The 19,397-nt window shown below is 36.6% G+C and overlaps 1 protein-coding gene across 4 annotated transcripts in view; it reads right to left on the bottom strand.

Annotated features, from left to right (window-relative positions):
* The window catches only part of RASA1 (RAS p21 protein activator 1), a 127,787-nt gene that overhangs the window by 56,415 nt on the left and 51,975 nt on the right, over nucleotides 1-19,397 (bottom strand). For all 4 annotated transcript variants that reach the window (XR_010318864.1, XR_010318863.1, XR_010318865.1 and 1 more), the window contains exons 2-5: nucleotides 9,755-9,907; nucleotides 8,653-8,792; nucleotides 7,958-8,024; nucleotides 1,742-1,859 (exon numbers count right to left, since the gene is read on the bottom strand). Coding sequence is in view for 1 of the 4 variants with exons in the window: in XM_064273867.1 (XP_064129937.1) it covers nucleotides 1,742-1,859; nucleotides 7,958-8,024; nucleotides 8,653-8,792; nucleotides 9,755-9,907 (478 nt within the window). In the remaining 3 variants the exon portion in view is untranslated. The remainder of the gene's footprint in view (nucleotides 1-1,741; nucleotides 1,860-7,957; nucleotides 8,025-8,652; nucleotides 8,793-9,754; nucleotides 9,908-19,397) is intronic.

Genomic DNA, 19,397 nt, shown 5'->3' with positions numbered 1-19,397 from the left:
GAAAATGTTCTGCCTCTATGGAAATCTCTCTCCTACTGTAGAACACCAAATACTAATCTGGGAATTAGGAGTTCTAATCCCAGCTCTCGCACTATATATGTATGTGACTATGAGTATAGAGGAAACCCTGGTGGCATAGTGGTTAAGTGCTACAGCTGCTAACCAAGAGGTCGGCAGTTCAAATCCGCCAGGCACTCCTTGGAAACTATGGAGCAGTTCTACTCTGTCCTACAGGGTCGCTATGAGTCGGAATCGACTCGACGGCAGTGGGTTTGGTTTGGTTTGGTTTGGTTTGGTTTGGTATGAGTACAGACTGTAATCTCACTATTTCCTCAACTTCTACCACTTTTCCTCAGTATATTTTACTTCTCTATATCAAGATATGGCTGCTAGAATAGGCAGAGAAGAGAATAGCAAAGAAAAATATTATCCCTTGCCATCTTCATGGAGCAATAATCAGAGCTACAAGCAGAGCAGAATAATCAGAGCAGCATATTACCAGGTTTGTGGCATAATTTAAAAACAGCAGCTCCGAGGGTTGTAAAAATAACACAAAACCATTCCATTCCACTAGAAAAATTCAAAAGGGGAGTGTGAATACCAAAATTATAATGTTTGATATATTTCAGTGATACCGAGTATTGTCTCTGAAATGCCAAACGCCGTCTGAATGCTGACCAGCTATCTAAAAACGCATAAACATGGTAGTTTATACTGTGTAATACAACTACTGATAATGTATTATGTGATGGCAATAAAAACAAGAATATTCAAAATGTAGAAGCATTTGATAATATGGTTAAAACTCACATTTAACTAAATTTTTCCAAGGTTACCAGAAAATTACACATATACAGTAAAACCTGCAAAAGCTGGAACTTGTGTAAAGTGCAAGCCTGCCAGAGAATGAAAACTCAAATATTCTCCACTAAAATGAGCCCTAAAATGGGTAAGAATACATCCTATGAAAGGCAGAAAAGTTGTGAAATCCAGGAAAACGAGGCAGTCCAGTAAAGTCCAGCTCTCACGGGTTTCACTGTATTTGGGAGATAAGGAATGTGAAACCAAACATGTGCAATCATTTAAGAATCCATGGTCAGTGCAACATAATGGTTATCTGAACTTCACTTACAAGAAAGACTGAGAAGATAAAAAAAAGATAGATATAAGCACAAAATCGTAATATATTTTGAATTCACAGGAAATCACGAAAGGTTTCCAAAACTGAAAACTACATAGTATACATACACCCTGACTTGGTAATCTTCCATATAAATAAAAAGCATTTACTAAAAATGACTACTACTCATACAGCCAGAATGCTTCTTAGAAGGTTGGTGAGACTTCCTCTCACGTACTTTGGACTTGTTATCAGGAGGCACCAGTCCTTGGAAAAGGACATCACTGGTACAGGATCAGTGAAAAAGAGGAAGACCCTCAACAAGATGGATTGATACAGTGGTTTCAACAATGGACTCAAACATAGCAATGATTGTGAGGATGGCACAGGACCAAACAGCGTTTTGTTCCACTGTACACAGGGTTATCATGTGTCAGAAGCAACTAGACAGCACCTAACAACAACTAATACAGAACACGCTTTAATAAAAAATTCCCTGTACTGAAGAATTGAAGTCTTTCATGAATTAAATCTGTCCATAGCAAAGTTCACTCATTACAGACAAGTTTCACACTTTTACAAAATATTTAGAATCCTGGAATGGAGAAGAATAAAACTTACCACTTCTTCTACTAGGTCTTCAACAATAAGGCCTTGTTCATCTGTTCTTAGATTTGTAACCCACATCCATCCATCTTCTAATTCATTATGGACGATAAACATATCACCTTTTAAGAAGCTGAAAATAGCAATTATGAGCTTATTAAAATTAAATTTTAAATTATGGAAATTTAAGTAATCATGTACTATATCAAAGTGATACTCAAAAATACAAAGGATTAAAGTCAAATACCCTAGACTTTTGTGCTGTTTCTGTAATCTACATGTAAAACTCTGAAGATACTTAATAATCTGGATCTTAATTTCTTCATCAGTAAAATGGGTATGAAAATGGTACCTGAAATATCTAATCACTGGGTTACTGTTAGCTTCAAATCGAAACTTTGGAAAACTGTAACTCCAAGAACACTGAATTTAAAAATAGGAGACCTGAATAAATTCAGATATAGACTAGATATAAAATAATAAATATAACTAACTCATTATGCATACACAAGATATTTACTTCAGAAAAACTTTATTTTAGACAAGGACAAATAGCTTTATCATGCACATACTTATATAAATTAACACTTTTCTAATAAAGCCATTAGGGCCTATTTAATTCATTCAGACACTCATGATCCAACCAGTATATTCTTCTTTCTCTGAAAGTGATACCAAGGGATATGAGAATGCATGCATATCATTCCTATCATCGACTTCAGAGTACAGGGACACACACACAACCTGTAACCTGTTGTTGTTATGGTTATTAGGTGCCATCAAGTCGGTTCCAACTCACAGGGACCCTACGTACAACAGAACCCAACACTGGCCAGTCCTGCGCCATCCTTGCGATCGTTGTTATGCCTGAGCCCACTGTTGGAGCCACTGTGTCAATCCATCTCACTGAGAGTCTCTCTTTTTCACTAACCCTCTGCTTTACCAAGCATGTTGTCCTTCTCCAAGGCCTAGTCTCTCCTGATAATGTATACCAAGTATGTGAGACAAATTCTCGGCATCCTTGCTTCTAATGGGATTTCTGGCTGCACTTCTTCCAAGAAAGATTTGTATGTTCTTCTGGCAGTCCATAGTATTCAATAATCTTCACCAACATCATGCCTCAAAGGCATCAATTCTTCTTCCTTCTTCTTCAATTAGCTTTCACATGCGTATAAGGCAACTGAAAATATCTTGGCTTGGTTCAGGGGCACCTTAGTCCTTAAAGTGACATCTTCACTTTTTAACACTTTAGAGAGGTCTTTTGCTACAGATTTGCCCAGTGCAATGCGACGTCTGATTTCTTGTCGCTTCCATGGGTGCTTACCGTGGATCCAAGTAAAATTAAATCCTTGGCAATTTCAGCATTTTCTCTTTTGAGCATGATGTTGCTTATTGGTCCAGTTGTGAGGATTTTGATTTTCTTTATTTTGAGGTGTAATCCATTCTGAAGGCTATAGTCTTTGATCTTCAACAGTAAGTGCTTCGAGTCCTCTTCACTATCAGTAAGCAAGGTTGTATCATCTGCATAATGCAGGTTGTTAAAGAGTCTTCCACCAATCCTGATACCCCATTCTTCTGCATATAGTCCAGCTTCTCTGACGGTGTGCTTAGCACACAGACTGAATAAGTATGGTGAAAGGATACAATCCTGACACACACCTTTCCTGATTTTAAACCACTCAGTATCTCCCTGCTCTGTTCGAATGACTGCCTCCTGGTCTATGTACAGGTTCTGCCTGAGCGCAATTGTTTTGGAACACCCATTCTTCGTGATGTTATCCATAATTTGTTATGACCCACAGTCAAATGCCTTGCATAGTCAATAAACATCTTTCTGGTAAACATCTTTCTGGTATTCTGTTTTCAGCCAAGATCCATCTGACATCAGCGATAACATCCCTTGAATTGTGTCCCCCCAAAATATCTGTTAACTTGACTGGGCCATGATTCCCTGTATTGTCTGATTGTCCACCATTTTGTCTGATGTGATTTTCCTATGTGTTGTAAATCCTATCTCTGTGATGATGAGATGGGATTAGCGGCAGTAATGTTAATGAGGCAGAACTCAATCTACAAGATTAGATTTTGTCTTGGACCAATCTCCTGTGAAATATGAGAGAGAAATGAAAAGTGAGCACCAAGAACGCAATGTCAGGAGCAGAGCATGTCCTTTAGACCCAAGGTTCCTGGGCTGAGAAGCTTCTTGACCTGAGGAAGATTGATGACAAGGACCTTCCCCCAGAGCCGACAGAGAGAGAAAGCCTTCCCCTGGATGTGGCATCCTGAATTTGGACTTCTAGCCTACTAGACAGTCAGAGAATAAATTTCTCTTTGTTAAGGCCATCCGCTTGTGGTATTTCTCTTACAGCAGTACTAGATGGCTAAGACAGCCTGTTCCACGTCCTCTTCCGAAACCGGACTGAATTTCTGGCAGCTCCCTGTTGATGTGCTGCTGCAATTGATTTTGAATGATCTTCAGCAAAATTTTATTTTGTGTGATATTAATGATATTGTTCAATAATTTCTGTATTCTGTTGGATCACCTTTCTTTGGAATGGCCACAAATATAGATCTCTTCCAGTCCGTTGGCCAGGATGCTGTCTTCCAACTTTTTTGGCAGAGATGAGTGAGTGCTTCAGTGTTGCATCATCTTCCATTTGTTGCAACATCTCAATTGGTATTCCGCCAATTCCTGGAGTCTTGTTTTTCGCCAATGCCTTCAGCGCAGCGTGTATTTATTTCTTCCTTCAGTATCTTCGGTTCCTGATCATATGCTTCCTCCTAAAATGGTTGAATGTCAACTAATTGTCTTTGGTACAGTGACTGTATATTCCTTCCATCTTCTTTGATACTTCCTGAATTGTTTAATATTTTCCCTTTAGAATCCTTCATTATTGCAATTCAAGGCTTGAATTTTTTCTTCAGTTCCTTCAGCTTGAAAAATGCCGAGCATGTTCTTCACTTTTGGTTTTCCAACTAAAGGTGAAATACTTCGTCTTCTTGAGCGGCCCTTTGAAATCTTCTGTTCAGTTCTCTTATTTCACTATTTCTTCCTTTTCCTTTAGCTATTTTACATCCAAAAGCAAGCTTCAGAGTCTGACATCCACTTAGGTCTTTTCTTTCTTTCCAATGACCTCTTGCTTTCTTCATGTATGATGTCCTCGATGTCATTCCAGAACTCGTCTGGTCTTCTGTCATTAGTGTACAATGCATCAAATCTACTCTTGAGTAGTCTCTAAATTCAGATGGGGTATACTCAAGGTTGTACTTTGGCTCTTGTGGACATGTTCTAATTTTCTTAAAGCATCAACTTGAACTGGCATAGGAGCAATTAACGGCCTGTTGTGCAGTCGGCCCCTGGCATTGTTCTGACTGATGATAATGAGCTTTTTCATCCTCTCCACTTTCCACAGAGGTAGTCAATTTGATTCCTGTGTATTCCATCCGGCGAGGTCCATGCGTATAGTCACTCTTTCTATTGTTGAAAAAAGGTATTTGCAATGAAGAAGTTTCTAGTCTTGTAAAATTCTATCATGCTATCTCTGGAATTATTTCTATCACCAAGACCATATTTTCCAACCACTGTTGCCTATTCCTTGTTTCCAACTTTCTGCCATTCCAATTACTGGTAATTATCAATGCATCTTGATTGGAAGTTCAATCAATTTCAGACTACAGAAGCTGGTAAAAAATCTTCAATTTCTTCATCTTTGGCCCTAGTGGTTGGTGCATAAATTTGAACCATAGCCTTATTAACTGGCTCTCATGATATCAACCTCTTTATATCAACTGTACATGAGAGAGGGGCTGGAGTCTGAATTACATAAAGTGACCCCAAGGATAAACTCTCTAGGCACTGAAGCTTCATGAGCTTCCTGAATAGTGAACAGCATTGACGAACAAAAGGGAGGGTAGCACATCCCTTCCTTTTTGGAGCATAGGAGCTCTGCATTGAGAATCTTCCTAGACCTTGCCCTATGTGTCTCTTCAGCTGTATCCTTTTTGCTATAATAAAACTGTGAAAACTATAGTGCTTTCCATGAGTTCTGTGACTTGTTCTAATGAATTACTGAACCGGAGAGAGCAGTGGAAGCCAGATCAGAAATGAGGTACTGTGGAAGCTTCCAAGCTTATGGATGGCATCCTGAAGGGGTAGTGTGAAAACACAGAATTTGTAGCCAGAGCAGGTCAGAAGTGAGGTGTAGTGACTCCCAAGTTTTGCGGCTGGCATCTTAAGTCCTGGTCAACTTGGCAATCGGAAGATTATGCGCCTTTAACTTGTGAGAGCTGACATAGCTCTAGGTGGTTAAGATTAGATGATGTGTTGCACGTGCAGCTCGTGTCAGAACAGAAGTGGAACACTTGGAAAAAGAACTAAATTGAGTTGGTTTGATTGATCCTAACAGCTTAAGTGTCAGAGACTTGGAGATTTGATTTTACCCACTCAGGTACCAATATTGGTTGGACGTGACCATTCACCCTATACCTTTATCCATATCTGCCATGTATTTTTCAACAATTTTCCTTTCAGTCTTAACATCTGCAAATCAAAATTCTATTAAATAAGTCTACCTTTCATACCCTTGAAAGCTTGACTGTTTTTCTCTAGACTGAAATTTCATTGTTTCTATGACAAATTCCAGAAACCAACTTGTACGCGGCCCTTTAAACGCACTCTATATTTAAATAAACACAAATTAATGCTTTCTGTCTTGATTCTATAGCCCTTCTCAATGGCAACCAATATATTACTAGCTGAATGGCAGCAGATATCATCATTTAACCAAATAAATCATTACTTTCTAGAACCACCTCAATAAGTACATTAAAGAAAATAATTAGGAGTACGTAAAAAGCACGTGCTTATTAAAAAAGAACTTAAAAATGACAAGTTTCACTTGCTGGTCAAAAGCAGACATAACAGATTTATTTTTTTGACTGCAAGTGTGTGGAGGTGACAAATAATAAACAGTGTGATGTCACTGCCTTGATCTGTCCTAAGACACCAGCAGTTTCATCCTTTATTGCTTTTGCACCATCAGTGAAATGTCACAGTAAAAAACGCAAATGATGTCTTAGTAATGTTATGAAAACAGTTTTGATCTGATGGACCCTCTGAAAGGGTCTCAAGAATCCCCAGGGTTACACGAAGCACACTTAGAGAACTGCTGTCCTAGATGATCCCATAAGGAACTTCCAAATTATCTAGAATTCTTGAACTTTTAGTTCACTGCTTTTCTCCTTGAAGGAGCCCTGGTGGTACAGTGGTTAAGTACTCAGCTGCTAAATGAAAGGTTGGTGACTCAAACCCAGCTCCTCCAGGAGAGAAAGATGTGGTAGTCAGCTTCTATAATAATTTACAGCCTTGGAAACCCTATGGGGCAGTTCTACTCCGACCTACAGGGTTGCTATGAGTCATAACTGACTCGATAGCAATGGGTTTGGTTTGGTTATTCTCCTTTACTATACACATTTCTTTCCTTTCTTTTACTGACTTTCCCAGTGTAAATCGCAACTTAAGGTGTACAGATAAGAATTAAATGAGAAATCAACATTTTGAGGACAATCGTGTAAAACTGGAATTCCTATTCTGAAATTCCAGATACCCATGTCTTTGTTTTTCTGACTACCATATTCCCGGAATTCTTTAGCATCATAAAATAAGTTTTCACTGTATTTTAAATGCTGCTGTCGAGTTCAATGAGAAATTATATACTCAGAGTGAGTAATTATTCAAAAGTAGCCTTAACATTTTATCAGTGGGAAATAATACTGGAAAGTTAGTTTACAGAAAGACAATTTGATAATAATAATAAAGTTCTATAGTTCTATAATATTCTTAACATTTAAAATTATTCACCCATTATGTAAAATAGAAGACTAATGATCGTTTGAGCACCATTCACAGCTGGGGCATAAATGTCATGTGGAAATAGAAATTATATTACAAGAGAACTATTCCTACTTAGTCAGAGGTAATTTAATAAAAGCTAAGTTCTTTCTCCTGACATCTCTTCAGTGGTCACTCTGATCCAAATCCACCATCTGAACAGATAAGCCAATACAGGAATACAGGAACAAAGGATCCAACATTAAAGGTATTTCTACCTTGCTATACGCTAATTCCTCAAATTCCAAAACATTCCTAGTCCAACAGCAATAATCTTCAAATTCCAGCTCTTTCAAATGCCTATGTCAAATGCCTATAAATGACAATATATTATAAAATACCTTATTTCATCAGTGTCTGGTACTTTTGTGTAAGGTAGAATGGCTCGCACACGCCTTCTATCTTCTACTGGCTAAAAATCATAAAAATAATGCTTTTAAAAAGATAAATAATTGTCTCAAAGTCAAAAGATGTATGTCCACACACAGTTAAAGCCAATAAGAGTCCACATTACAAATTCTATAGCATCATCCAAATCACTTTTTAATGAGACTTTAACGACTTAAATGTACACAGCTTAGAAATGTCTTCTTGTTTACACCAAAATTCTTAACAGCGTAAACAATGTTTTTACTAAATAACAGTCATTTCAATTTTAAATAAACTACACAGAACACATCAATAAGCATTTCTCTGATGATACAGGAGGCATTTCAGAATCCTGCAGCAACTACAGGATAGCACTATGACATCAATAATTACTCCTCGATTCATTCAAAAGTATTTGTTAGGCTATCTATCGCCACAGGTATTTTAAATTTAAAAGTAAAAAACCTCAGTACTTGAATACAAAATTACTCCTTGTTTTTTAAACACAGGTTACCAGTTTTGCTCTAACCAACACTGTAACTAAAAATTTAATACAACAATTACTTCTTGGAATTATAACAAACATCAAAAGTAAATGAACAAGAATGAAGCACATTATTAAACTGCAATAATAAAAGCTTTGAAAGATATTTTATTCAAGTTTTACTTGCCTCTGGTGGTGCAACTGGATAAAGTAATTTTTCTCCTTTAAGTAAACAAGAAACATGACTATAATAACCTATTAGGTCTGACAGTGAAGAAAAGCGTCTTCCACCAATGTAGTAATCTCCACACATGGCAATAATCCTATTTGTACAGGGAAAAAATACAGTGTAATACAAACCTTTACAGTGAATTCTGAAGACCAACTTTCATAAATTTATAAAAAAAAATTATTAATACCTAATTTTCATACTATTTTCCTTCAATGGTATCACCATTTTAAAATATTCCCTATCTTCCTCATATGTAAATTATTTGGTCATTTGTCTTAAAAATATACATATGTATGCATTTCATATACATATCAGACTATAAATCTCAATTACAAAATACATTAAAATATTTGAAAATTCACCCTCGGATACAGACCCCATTTTTCATATTTAAGATTAAATTTGCAATTTTAACAATTTTTCTCTAAGAGTAGCTTACAGATCTCTTAAAATATTCAAAGTATAAAAATAATTTCACATACTACATATGATACTACTCAAAAGCTTATTTTAAAATCTAAAAATAAAGGATACACATTTTATCATTAACATTACAGGCCCTAGATGACATTTATTTTTTCAATTTCTCCCATAAAAATGAAATAGAATATAATGTATGTATACATACAGACTTTGATATCTACACTACTGAATTGAAATAAATGTTTGTAAAGAGTTTCAAAAAAGAGAAGCTAGAATGAATTAAAGGGCATACACCTTTACTTTTAAATAGTTTCCTATATTTTCTGTAACTGTATAGTCTAAAACTATATATTTCCTTTATTTCAGTTTTACCACTTTAAAAATGATAATTGTAATTATATTTCAGATTAGCACAATAACATCCAATAATACTGTTTTTTTTTAAAAAGTAAACATTCAACAATATCTACTCTAAATCACTGATTAAATCATTTAATTGAGCACAAACTTCTCTATTACTTAAATATCATTGAAGTCATTCATTTTTATGAAAGCAGCTGTATTTATGAATACTACATTTACATCAATATAGCTATACTATGTAGTCTCATAATAGTAATAAAGACTTACCTAAAATGGTTGACGACATTTGTTTGGCTAAGAAATGAAAGTACAAAGGACCCTGGCCTCCGATCACTCTCTCTTATAAGGTAACTGCCAGGCTTCCCTGCCTGCCTGAGGCGTTCTTCTGCTATAGTTCTATCAAGTTTTCCATGATACCACCTGCGGGAGGGAGGGGGGATTAAGAGATTAGAATAAATATGGCAGCCATAAAACTACCATTGGTGGCTGAAAAACATACTATTAGAGGTTTTAAAAACCTGAATGTAACTTGAACATTAGTTTCGTTTCACTTTAAACCAGTTATTTCCATTTTAACTCAATTTTTTGTAATCTCTTATAATTTTCTCAAAAAAATTTAGTTAATAATTTGTTTTATAAGTTCAATTATATACATATATGAGCCTCTTCCAATCCTGTCCATGTCCCTACTTCCGGGATTGTCTATCTGTTCCGAGATAAAAACAGATTACAATCAAATCATTACTTATAAAAATAAGACTAAGATGGACAAATGGAAATGAATTATTTTTTTACCTCTCTATATACTAAGGAACCAAGACTTGATATAACAAAGCACATGAAACCAATGAGTAAACTAACAGTCTTTATTCCATTTTAGTGCTTGTGCTCTGGGGATAGGGAAACAGAATGACACTGCCTAAAGGGTGCCATTCTGATTTCCTATCTCAAAATCAAGCTGATTATTCTCTTTGATCCTAAGACAATCTACTCCATGACCATACATTTGAATTCCCTTCTCCAAATTCATCTAACAAACATGCAGAATAAATAGCACCTTTGTCCCTTTATCTTTCTGCTCTCAATTTAAATATATTTTATTTACCATACTGCCAGATGATCTGCTTAAATGACTTGGCTTTAACTCCAGTATTATCAGTTATATCAGCCTATGCCTATAAAAAAACCTCATAAATTGATATAAACAGAAAACCCATTGCCATCCAGTCGATTCTGACTCACAGCAACCCTATAAACCGAAGAATACCTATTAAAAAGATTAGAATTGCCATATGGGCATAGTTACAAATCTATGAAGTAATTATTATGCAATATTTTTACTTTTTTGATACTTTAACCATCCAAACTTATCCTTAGATATGTCTTTTCTACCTTGAAACATTCAATGGAAACTACACATTCATATTACATCAATGTATTTAATAATTAGCCATAAGCCAATTATAAAACTATTCCATAAGCCAACTGTAAAACTATTATGTCACTTTGTTTTTGTAAGTTTTCTGTAATTAAAGTTTATTTTTCTTGACATCTGTTTATTTTAAAAAACAAGAACTTGAAACTTCTCAAAAAATTGTTTTCCTCTAAACATCAGCTGATTTATTTAGAGGCCTGTGCATAAGACAAGATAAAATAATAAAAAACTTAATCATGGGGTTTCATTATACCTTAATAAGAAAAACATGACAGTAAACTGTTGCTATGAGGAAAAATGGGGGAAAAAATCAAAACTGTGTTACTCTGAGATCCTGTCACAGTTCAGCAATTATCTTTGAGATTATTGGCAAGTAAATTTCACTTTCAAGAGCTCAGTTTTTGTATCTAAAAAGAAAAGTTTAGACTAATGATGACTAAAGATCCTTTGAAAAGCTATATTTTAATAATAATAGTATCAGGATAAGAATTTTGAAATTCCAAACTAGAAGCTGATTTAGTTGTGAAAAAATAAGGGACATCCTTTGACTGTGAAACTGATAGTAAGCACAGCCAGCAGCTGCTCACCCACTATGAAGCAAGACCTGCTCCTCCTGTCCACTATCATCAAGACCTTGAGCACTGCCAGTAACTCTGCTTCTGCCTTACATCAGCTGAAACCAGTTAAAACCAGTTTATTAACCTCAAAAGTGTCCTAAAGTAACCTAAGCCTCATTAAGACCTAGCTGAAAACTAAAATCTCTACCTAGGGCAGAACTTATCTACCATTTTCTGTACATACTAAGGGGAAAAAAATGCAATTTGTTTTATTGTGCCTGCACACCGTGATAACCTATATAGTACTTGATGTTTGCATGTGCTTCTCTGGAAAGGACAGTATAAAAGATTCTGCCTCCCTTTCTTCAGGGAGCTTGAACAAAGGGAGGCAAAATCTCGCACCTTGCCTGCACGCTTTGCAATAATGCTCTTCCTCTCTCCTTGCTTGGGTGTGTCTTTACTGACAAGAAGCCACACAGGACAGGAATCTGCTTCAGATAACAAAACTAGGACATTAGTGAAGTTATCCCAGAAAGCAGATTTACATATCAAAAGGAAAAACTAAGGACAATTTTAAATAAAGTCCCTATTTTTGTGTACTTGGTATTTGCTAAATCTGAGCTGTTTTATGTAAAATGTCAAGATTAAAAGATTTAGTAATTCCCTTCATCTTGTGAACTCACCATGAACCAATACGCCATCAGGGTTTCCGCAAAAAAAAAAAAAAGATGCCACAAAAAAGTGCAGACTTACACAGTCACTGTGCTACCCCTGACTAAAGACTTTTACTGATACATAAAAGGCGTATTTATTTGTGTGGTGTTTCTGCTTTTATATCTATGTACTTTCTGTCAGATTCTAGCATTAAAACCGGCATTCAGTTCAAGACAGAAACTTTAAATAAACAACTTTGTTTGCTGAATATTCCCTTTCATGTCAAAAAGCACATAAAGCAAAAAATGTCAATTCCTCATTATGACTATACACTGCAATTAAAGTATCCGCCAATTGGCTAGTAAGCATATATGCAGTTGATTCTGACTCTCCAATACTGTTAAAACATTTCATTTTCAAAAACCTCTGGTTGTCCTGGAAAAAAATTAATGATCTTAATCAAAAGTCAAAATTTCTTGAATTAGAGGTAGGGCCAAGACAGCGGAGCAGTCAGACACTTCCTGTGGTCCCTCTTACAACAAAGACCAGAAAAAACAAGTGAATCGATTACATATAAAAACAAGCTAGGAACCCTGAACATCAAAGGCAAAGTTGAGGAACCGGACTGAGCAGCAGGGGGAGAGAGAAATGGTACAAAAGCAGCAAGGGTTGTCAGACCTGACCCAGTGGGAACCAGCACTCCATATGCCAATTCGGCTGGCACGAGCACCACAAGGCAAGCAGTCACATTTGGAACATTTTTTCACATCCTGAGAGAACTAGCAGCGCAGAGTGTGCTCAACACTCCAGAACAAGCAAGAAGCCGCCCGCAATCAGCAGCAGATAAGTACCTGCACGGCCCAAAAATACCTATGCAGGAAAAAATTCTCTCCCACTTACCTGCTGCCTTCCTGCTCTACACTGGGTCCCAGCCGGCTGCATCCCCTAGGCCGGAAGAAGGACTCAACACTTACCCTGAGCCATTCTCCTGGCCCTGGAGAGGGAACAAATTAACAAACAAGGAAAAAATAACTTGCGGACTCCCCTAAGCCACGAACTCAAAGCAGAAACAGCTCCTTTGCCTAGGCACAGGCTTAAGGGGTCCATAGATTTTGAATGTCTTTCACTCCTCCAGAGACGTGTGGGCCCATTTCAACAGTGTAGACCCTCATTAGCACAGTACAACAGGGTATATACCTGAAGTCTAACTTCAACTGTTTCAGCTACATGGTGGAGATGTAGGTTCATGAGATTGGACATCGCTCTGCCTATCAAGCAGGGTCCTCACCTATGCACATCAGAGGCCTGGAGACTGCTGGCTCTGCCCACAATACCTAACCACCCGCAATGGAGATCCAAGAATAAGTGGTGCCGTCTAATCCTTAGAGCCAACAGCATTGGGTGCCCATAAGCCAGCTGCAAAACCCACCCACCTATGCACTCTATGGAACACAGACATGCTTTCCTCACAGACACTCAAGGGCGGTTGTCAGCCTCCTCCCTTACTCAGTGCATGACCCCCTACTGCACCCAGAAACCTGTGCCTGCACCAATCACCCCTGTTCATCTAGGACTGTAGGTAGAGCCTACAATACACACTTGGTGACTTACTATCTGGACACCTAGCTGAATCCATACAAGAAAAGTGAACAGACTCCTGGGCTCACATACCTAGTTAACAGCTCTAACCACCTGGTGACAGGACACTAGAGCTTCCAAGATGCCAATAATCAAACTAGCTCACACTACCAGCCTATTGGACACATTAAAACAAAACAAGAAGCTAGGACACAGTAAGGAAACATAAAATTAAAAAAAAAAAAAAAAAGTAATTTACTGATAGCTCAGAGACAACAGTCAATATCAAATCACACGATTAATATATAGAGCTTTTCAAGAAATCGAGAAGGACATCAGGCAAAACGTAGAACAAGCCAAGGAACACAAAGGTAAAGCAAGAGAGGGACTTAAGAAGGTTATACAAAAGCATATTAAACAAATTTAAAAGGCTCCAAGAATCCAGAGAGACAGCAAACAGAAATCCAAAAGATTAACAAATTTCAGAATTAGACAACTCAATAGAAAGTCATAGGAGCAGAACTGAAGCAACAGAAGTCAGAATAAGTGAGAGTGAAGATAAAGACACCAATTTATATGAGGAAAAATCAGATAAAAGAAAAATGAAGAAACCTTAAGAATTATGTGGGATTCTATCAAGACAAATAACCTACAACTGACTGGAGTAAGAGAACAGGCGGAGATAACAGAAAATACAGAGAGAACTGTTGAGAATTTGTTGGCAGAAAACTTACCTGGTATCATGAAAGATGAGAAGCTATCTATCCAAGATATCATCGAACCCCACCACAAGGTAAAAAAAGTTACCAAGACATTATCATCAGACTTGCCAAAAACAAAAATAAAAAGAATTTTAAGACGGGCTAGATATAAACAAAAAGTCTTCTACAAAGGAGAGTCAGTAAGACTAAGTTCAGACTACTCATGCAAGCAAGAAGGCAATGGGATGACATATATAAAGCATTGAAGAAAAAAAATGCCAGCCAAGAATTATATATCCAGCAAAACTGTCTCTCAACTATGATGGCAAAATTAGGGCATTTCCAGATAAACGGAAGTATAGGGAATTTGTAAAATCCAAACCAAAGTTACAAGAAATACTGAAGGGGGTCCTCTGGTTAGAAAATCAATAACATCAAATAAAACCCAAGACTAGAACACAGGACAGAACAACCAGATACCAACCTGGACAGTGAAGTCACAAAAATAAGTCAAAGCTAAAACACTGAAAATAGGGAAAAAGAGATATCATTACATAAAACATGACATTAAAACAAAAAAGAGGGACTAAATAATATAGTCACAGATTATCCATATGGAGAGGAAGTTAAGGCGATATAAAGAAATAAAAGATTGGTTTAAATTTAGAAACATAAAGGTAGATATTAAGGTAACCACAAAGGAAACTAACAATCCAACACATCAAAATAAAACACAAGAAAAACATAAAGACTCAGCAAATACAAAATCAACAACAATGAAACAGATGAAAAGAAAATACATAGAGAAGAACGACTCAGCAAAGAAAATTAAGTGAGAAAAAGAAACTGTCAAAAGCACGTTAAAAAAATACATCAAACTGACAGCACTAAACTCAAACCTATCAATAATTACACTGAATGTAAATAAACTAAATGCACCAATAAAGAGACAGAAAGTGGTAGAATGGATAAAAAACACAACCCATCTATATGCTGCCTATAAGAGACACACTGTAGACTTGAAGACACATGCAAATTAAAACTCAAAGGATAGAAAAAAAAATATCAAAAATATGTCAAGCAAACAACAATCAAAAAAGAGCAGGGATGACAATACTAATCTCTGACAAAATAGTCTTTAAAGCAAAATCCACTACAAAGAATAAGGAAGAATACTATATAATGCTTAAAGGGTCAATACACATGGAGGGCATAACCATAATAAATATTTACCCGCCCAATGACAGGACTCCAAAATACATAAAACAAACTAACAGCACTGAAAAGAGAAACAGCTCTATAGTAAGAGTAGACTTCAGCACACCACTTTCAGTGAAGGACAGAACATCCAGAAAGAAGCTCAATAAATACATGCAAGATCTAAATGCCACAATCAACCAACTTGATCTCACAACATATACAATACACTCCACTCAACAGCAGCCAAGTATACTTTCTTCTCCAACGCACAGGGAACATTCTCCAGAATACACCAAAGGCCACAAAGGAAGCCTTAACAGAATTCAAAGCATCGGAATATTAAAAAGCATCATTTCTGACCATTTAAAGCCATAAAAGTAGACATCAATAACAGAAAAAGCAAGGAAAAAAATAAGTCAAATACATGGGAACAGAACAACACCTTGCTTAAAACCTACTGTGTGATGGATGAAATTAAGGATACAATGAAGAAATTCACAGAATCAAATGAGAATGAAAACACATCCTACCAGAACCTTTGGGACACAGCAAAAGCGGTGCTCAGGGGTCAATTTATAGCAATAAATGCACACATCCAAAAATAAGAAAGGGCCAAAATCAAACAACCCTACAATTCAAACAAATAGAAAGAGAGTAGCAAAAGAAGCCCTTGGACACCAGATGAATGCAAGCAGTAAAAATTAGAACAATTAAATGAAATAGAGAATAGAAAAACAACTGAAAGACTTAAGACGACAAAAAACTGGTTCTTTGAAAATATTAGCAAAATCGATACACAACTGGCCAAACTGACTAAAGAAAACAGGACAGGAGGCAAATAACCCAAATAAGAAATGAGATGGGTGATGTCACAACAGACCCAACGGATGATAAAAGAATCACCTAACAGAATACTATAAAAAATGGTACTCCAACAAATTTGAAAAATTAGAGGAAATGGAAAAATTTCTAGAAACACACTACCTACCTAAACTAACACAGAGGTGGAACAACTAAATAAACCTGTAACAAAAGAAGAGATTGAAAAGGTAATTTAAAAACTCCCAACAAAAAAAAAAGCCCTGGTCCGGACAGCTTCATTGGAGAATTCTATCAAGCTTTCAGAGAAGAGTTAACACCACTACTACTAAAGGTATTTCAGAGCACAGAAAAGGTGCAATACTCCCAAACTCATTCTACGAAGCAAGCATAACCCTGATACCAAAACCAGGGAACGACACCACAAAAAAAAAAATTACAGACCTATATCCCTCATGAACTTAGACATAAAAATCCTCAACAAAATTCTTGCCAATAGAATTCAACCACATCAAAAAAATAATTTCCCATGACCAAGTGGGATTCATACCAGGTATGCAGGGATGCTTCAACACTAGAAAAACAATCAATAAAGCAAAAGACAAGAACCACAGGATCTTATCAACTGATGCAGAAAAGGCATTTGACAAAGTCCAACACCCATTCTGAGCAAAACAGGGAAAGAAAGGAAATTCCTCAACATAATAAAGGGCATTTATACAAAGCCAACAGTCAACATCATCCCAAATGCATTTTCCTTGTGAAGGGGAACCAGAAAAGGGTGCCCTTTATTACCACTCTTATCCAACACTGTGCTGGAGGTCGTAGCCAGAGCAATTTGCCTAGATAAAGAAATTTTACCAACCCAAACTGATAAAGAAGTAAAAGTATTCCTATTTGCAGATGATATGACCTTATACATAGAAAACCCCAAAGAATCCACAAGAAAACTACTGGAACTAATAAAAGATTTCAGAAAAATATCAGGATACAAGATAAACATACAAATATCTGTCGGATTCCACTACACCAACAAAGAGAACTTCGAAGAGGAAATCACCAAATCAATACCATTTACAATAGCCCCTGAGAAGATAAAATGCTTAGGGATTAATTTAACCAGAGACATAAAAGACCTATACAAAGAAAACTGCAAGAAACCAAGAGAAACCTACATAAGTGAAAAAACATAACCTGCTCATGGATAGGAAGACTCAACATTGTGAAAACATCTATTTTACCCAAAGCAATCTATAGATAAAATGCAATCCCAACCCAAATTCCAATGACATTTTTTAATGAAATGGAGAAACAAATCTCCCACTTCATATGGAAAGGGAAGAGGCCCCAGATAAGTAAAGCACTACTAAGAAGAAGAACAAAGTGGCAGGCCTCACACTACCTGATTTGAGAACCTATTATACCATCATGGTAGTCAAAACAGTCTGATACTAGTACAACAGATACATAGACCAATGGAACAGAATTGAAAATCCAGACATAAATTCATCCACCTTTGACCTGTGATATTTGACACGTCTGTTAATTGGGGAAAAGAAGTCTCTTTCAACAGATGGCGCTGGTATAACCAGCTATCAATCTGTGAAAAAATAGAACAAGACCCATACCTTACACCATGCACAAAAAGTAACTCACAATGGATCAAAGACGTAAATATAAAAACTGAAATGATAAAGATCATGGAAGAAAAAACAGCGACAATTCTCGGAGCCCTAATACATGTTATAGACAGAATATAATCGATAACTAACAATGCAAAAACACCAGAAGAGAAATTAGATAACTGGGAACTCCCAAAAATGAAACACTTATGCTTATCCAAAGACTTCACCAGAAGAGTAGAAAGACAACATACAGACTGCGAAAAAAATTTTCGCTATGACATATCTGATCAGCGTCTAATCTCTAAAATCTACATGATACTGAAAAACTTCAACAACAAAAAGACAAATAACCAAATTTAAAAATGGGCAAAGGATATGAACAGGCACTTCACCAAAGAAGACATTCAGGTGGCTAACAGACACATGAGGAAATCCTCACGACCATTAGCCACTACAGAAATGCAAATCAAAGCTACACTGAGATACCATCAAACCCCAACAAGGCTGGCATTAATCCAAAAAACACAAAATAATCAATGTTGGAGAGGTTGTGGAGAGACTGGGAACACTTATACACTGCAGGTAGGAATGTAAAATGGCACAACCACTTTGGAAATCGATTTGGTGCTTCCTTAAAAAGGTAGAAACAGAACTACTATATGGTTCAGCAATCCCACTCCCAGGAATATATCCTAGAGAAACAAGAGCCATCACACAAATAGACATATGCACACCCATGTTCGCTGCAGCACTGTTTACAATAGCAAGAAGATGGAAGCAACCAAGGTGCCCATCAATGGATGGATGAATAAATTATGGTATATTCACATAATGAAATACTATGCAACGATTAAGAACAATGATGAACCCATGAAATACCTCATAGCATGGAGGAATCTGGAAGGCATTACACTGAGTGAAATTAATCAGCTGCAAAAATTGTATGAGAGTGTAAGAACTCAAGAAAAATCTTAAACACAGAAGAAAATAGTCTTTGATGGTTATGAAAGAGGGGAGGGAGGAAGATGGGTATTCACTAATTAGGCAGCAGACAAGGACTATTTTAGGTGAAGGGAAAGACAACACAACATACAGGAGAGGTCAGTACAACTGGGCTAAAATAAAAGCAAAGATGTTTTCTGAATACAACTGAATGCTTCAAAGGCCATAGTAGCAGGGACAGGGGTTTTGGGACCCTGGTTTCAGGCGACATCTAGGTAAATTGGCATAACAAAATCTATTAAGAAAACATTTTGCATCCCACTTTGGTGAGTGGCATCCGGGGTCTTAAACACTAGCAAGTGGCCATCTAAGATGCATCAACTGGTCTCAATCCACCTG

The sequence above is a fragment of the Loxodonta africana genome, chromosome 2 (genome assembly GCF_030014295.1).
Source record: "Loxodonta africana isolate mLoxAfr1 chromosome 2, mLoxAfr1.hap2, whole genome shotgun sequence".
NCBI lineage: Eukaryota > Metazoa > Chordata > Mammalia > Proboscidea > Elephantidae > Loxodonta > Loxodonta africana.
This window is presented reverse-complemented; position numbering and strand designations above follow the sequence as displayed.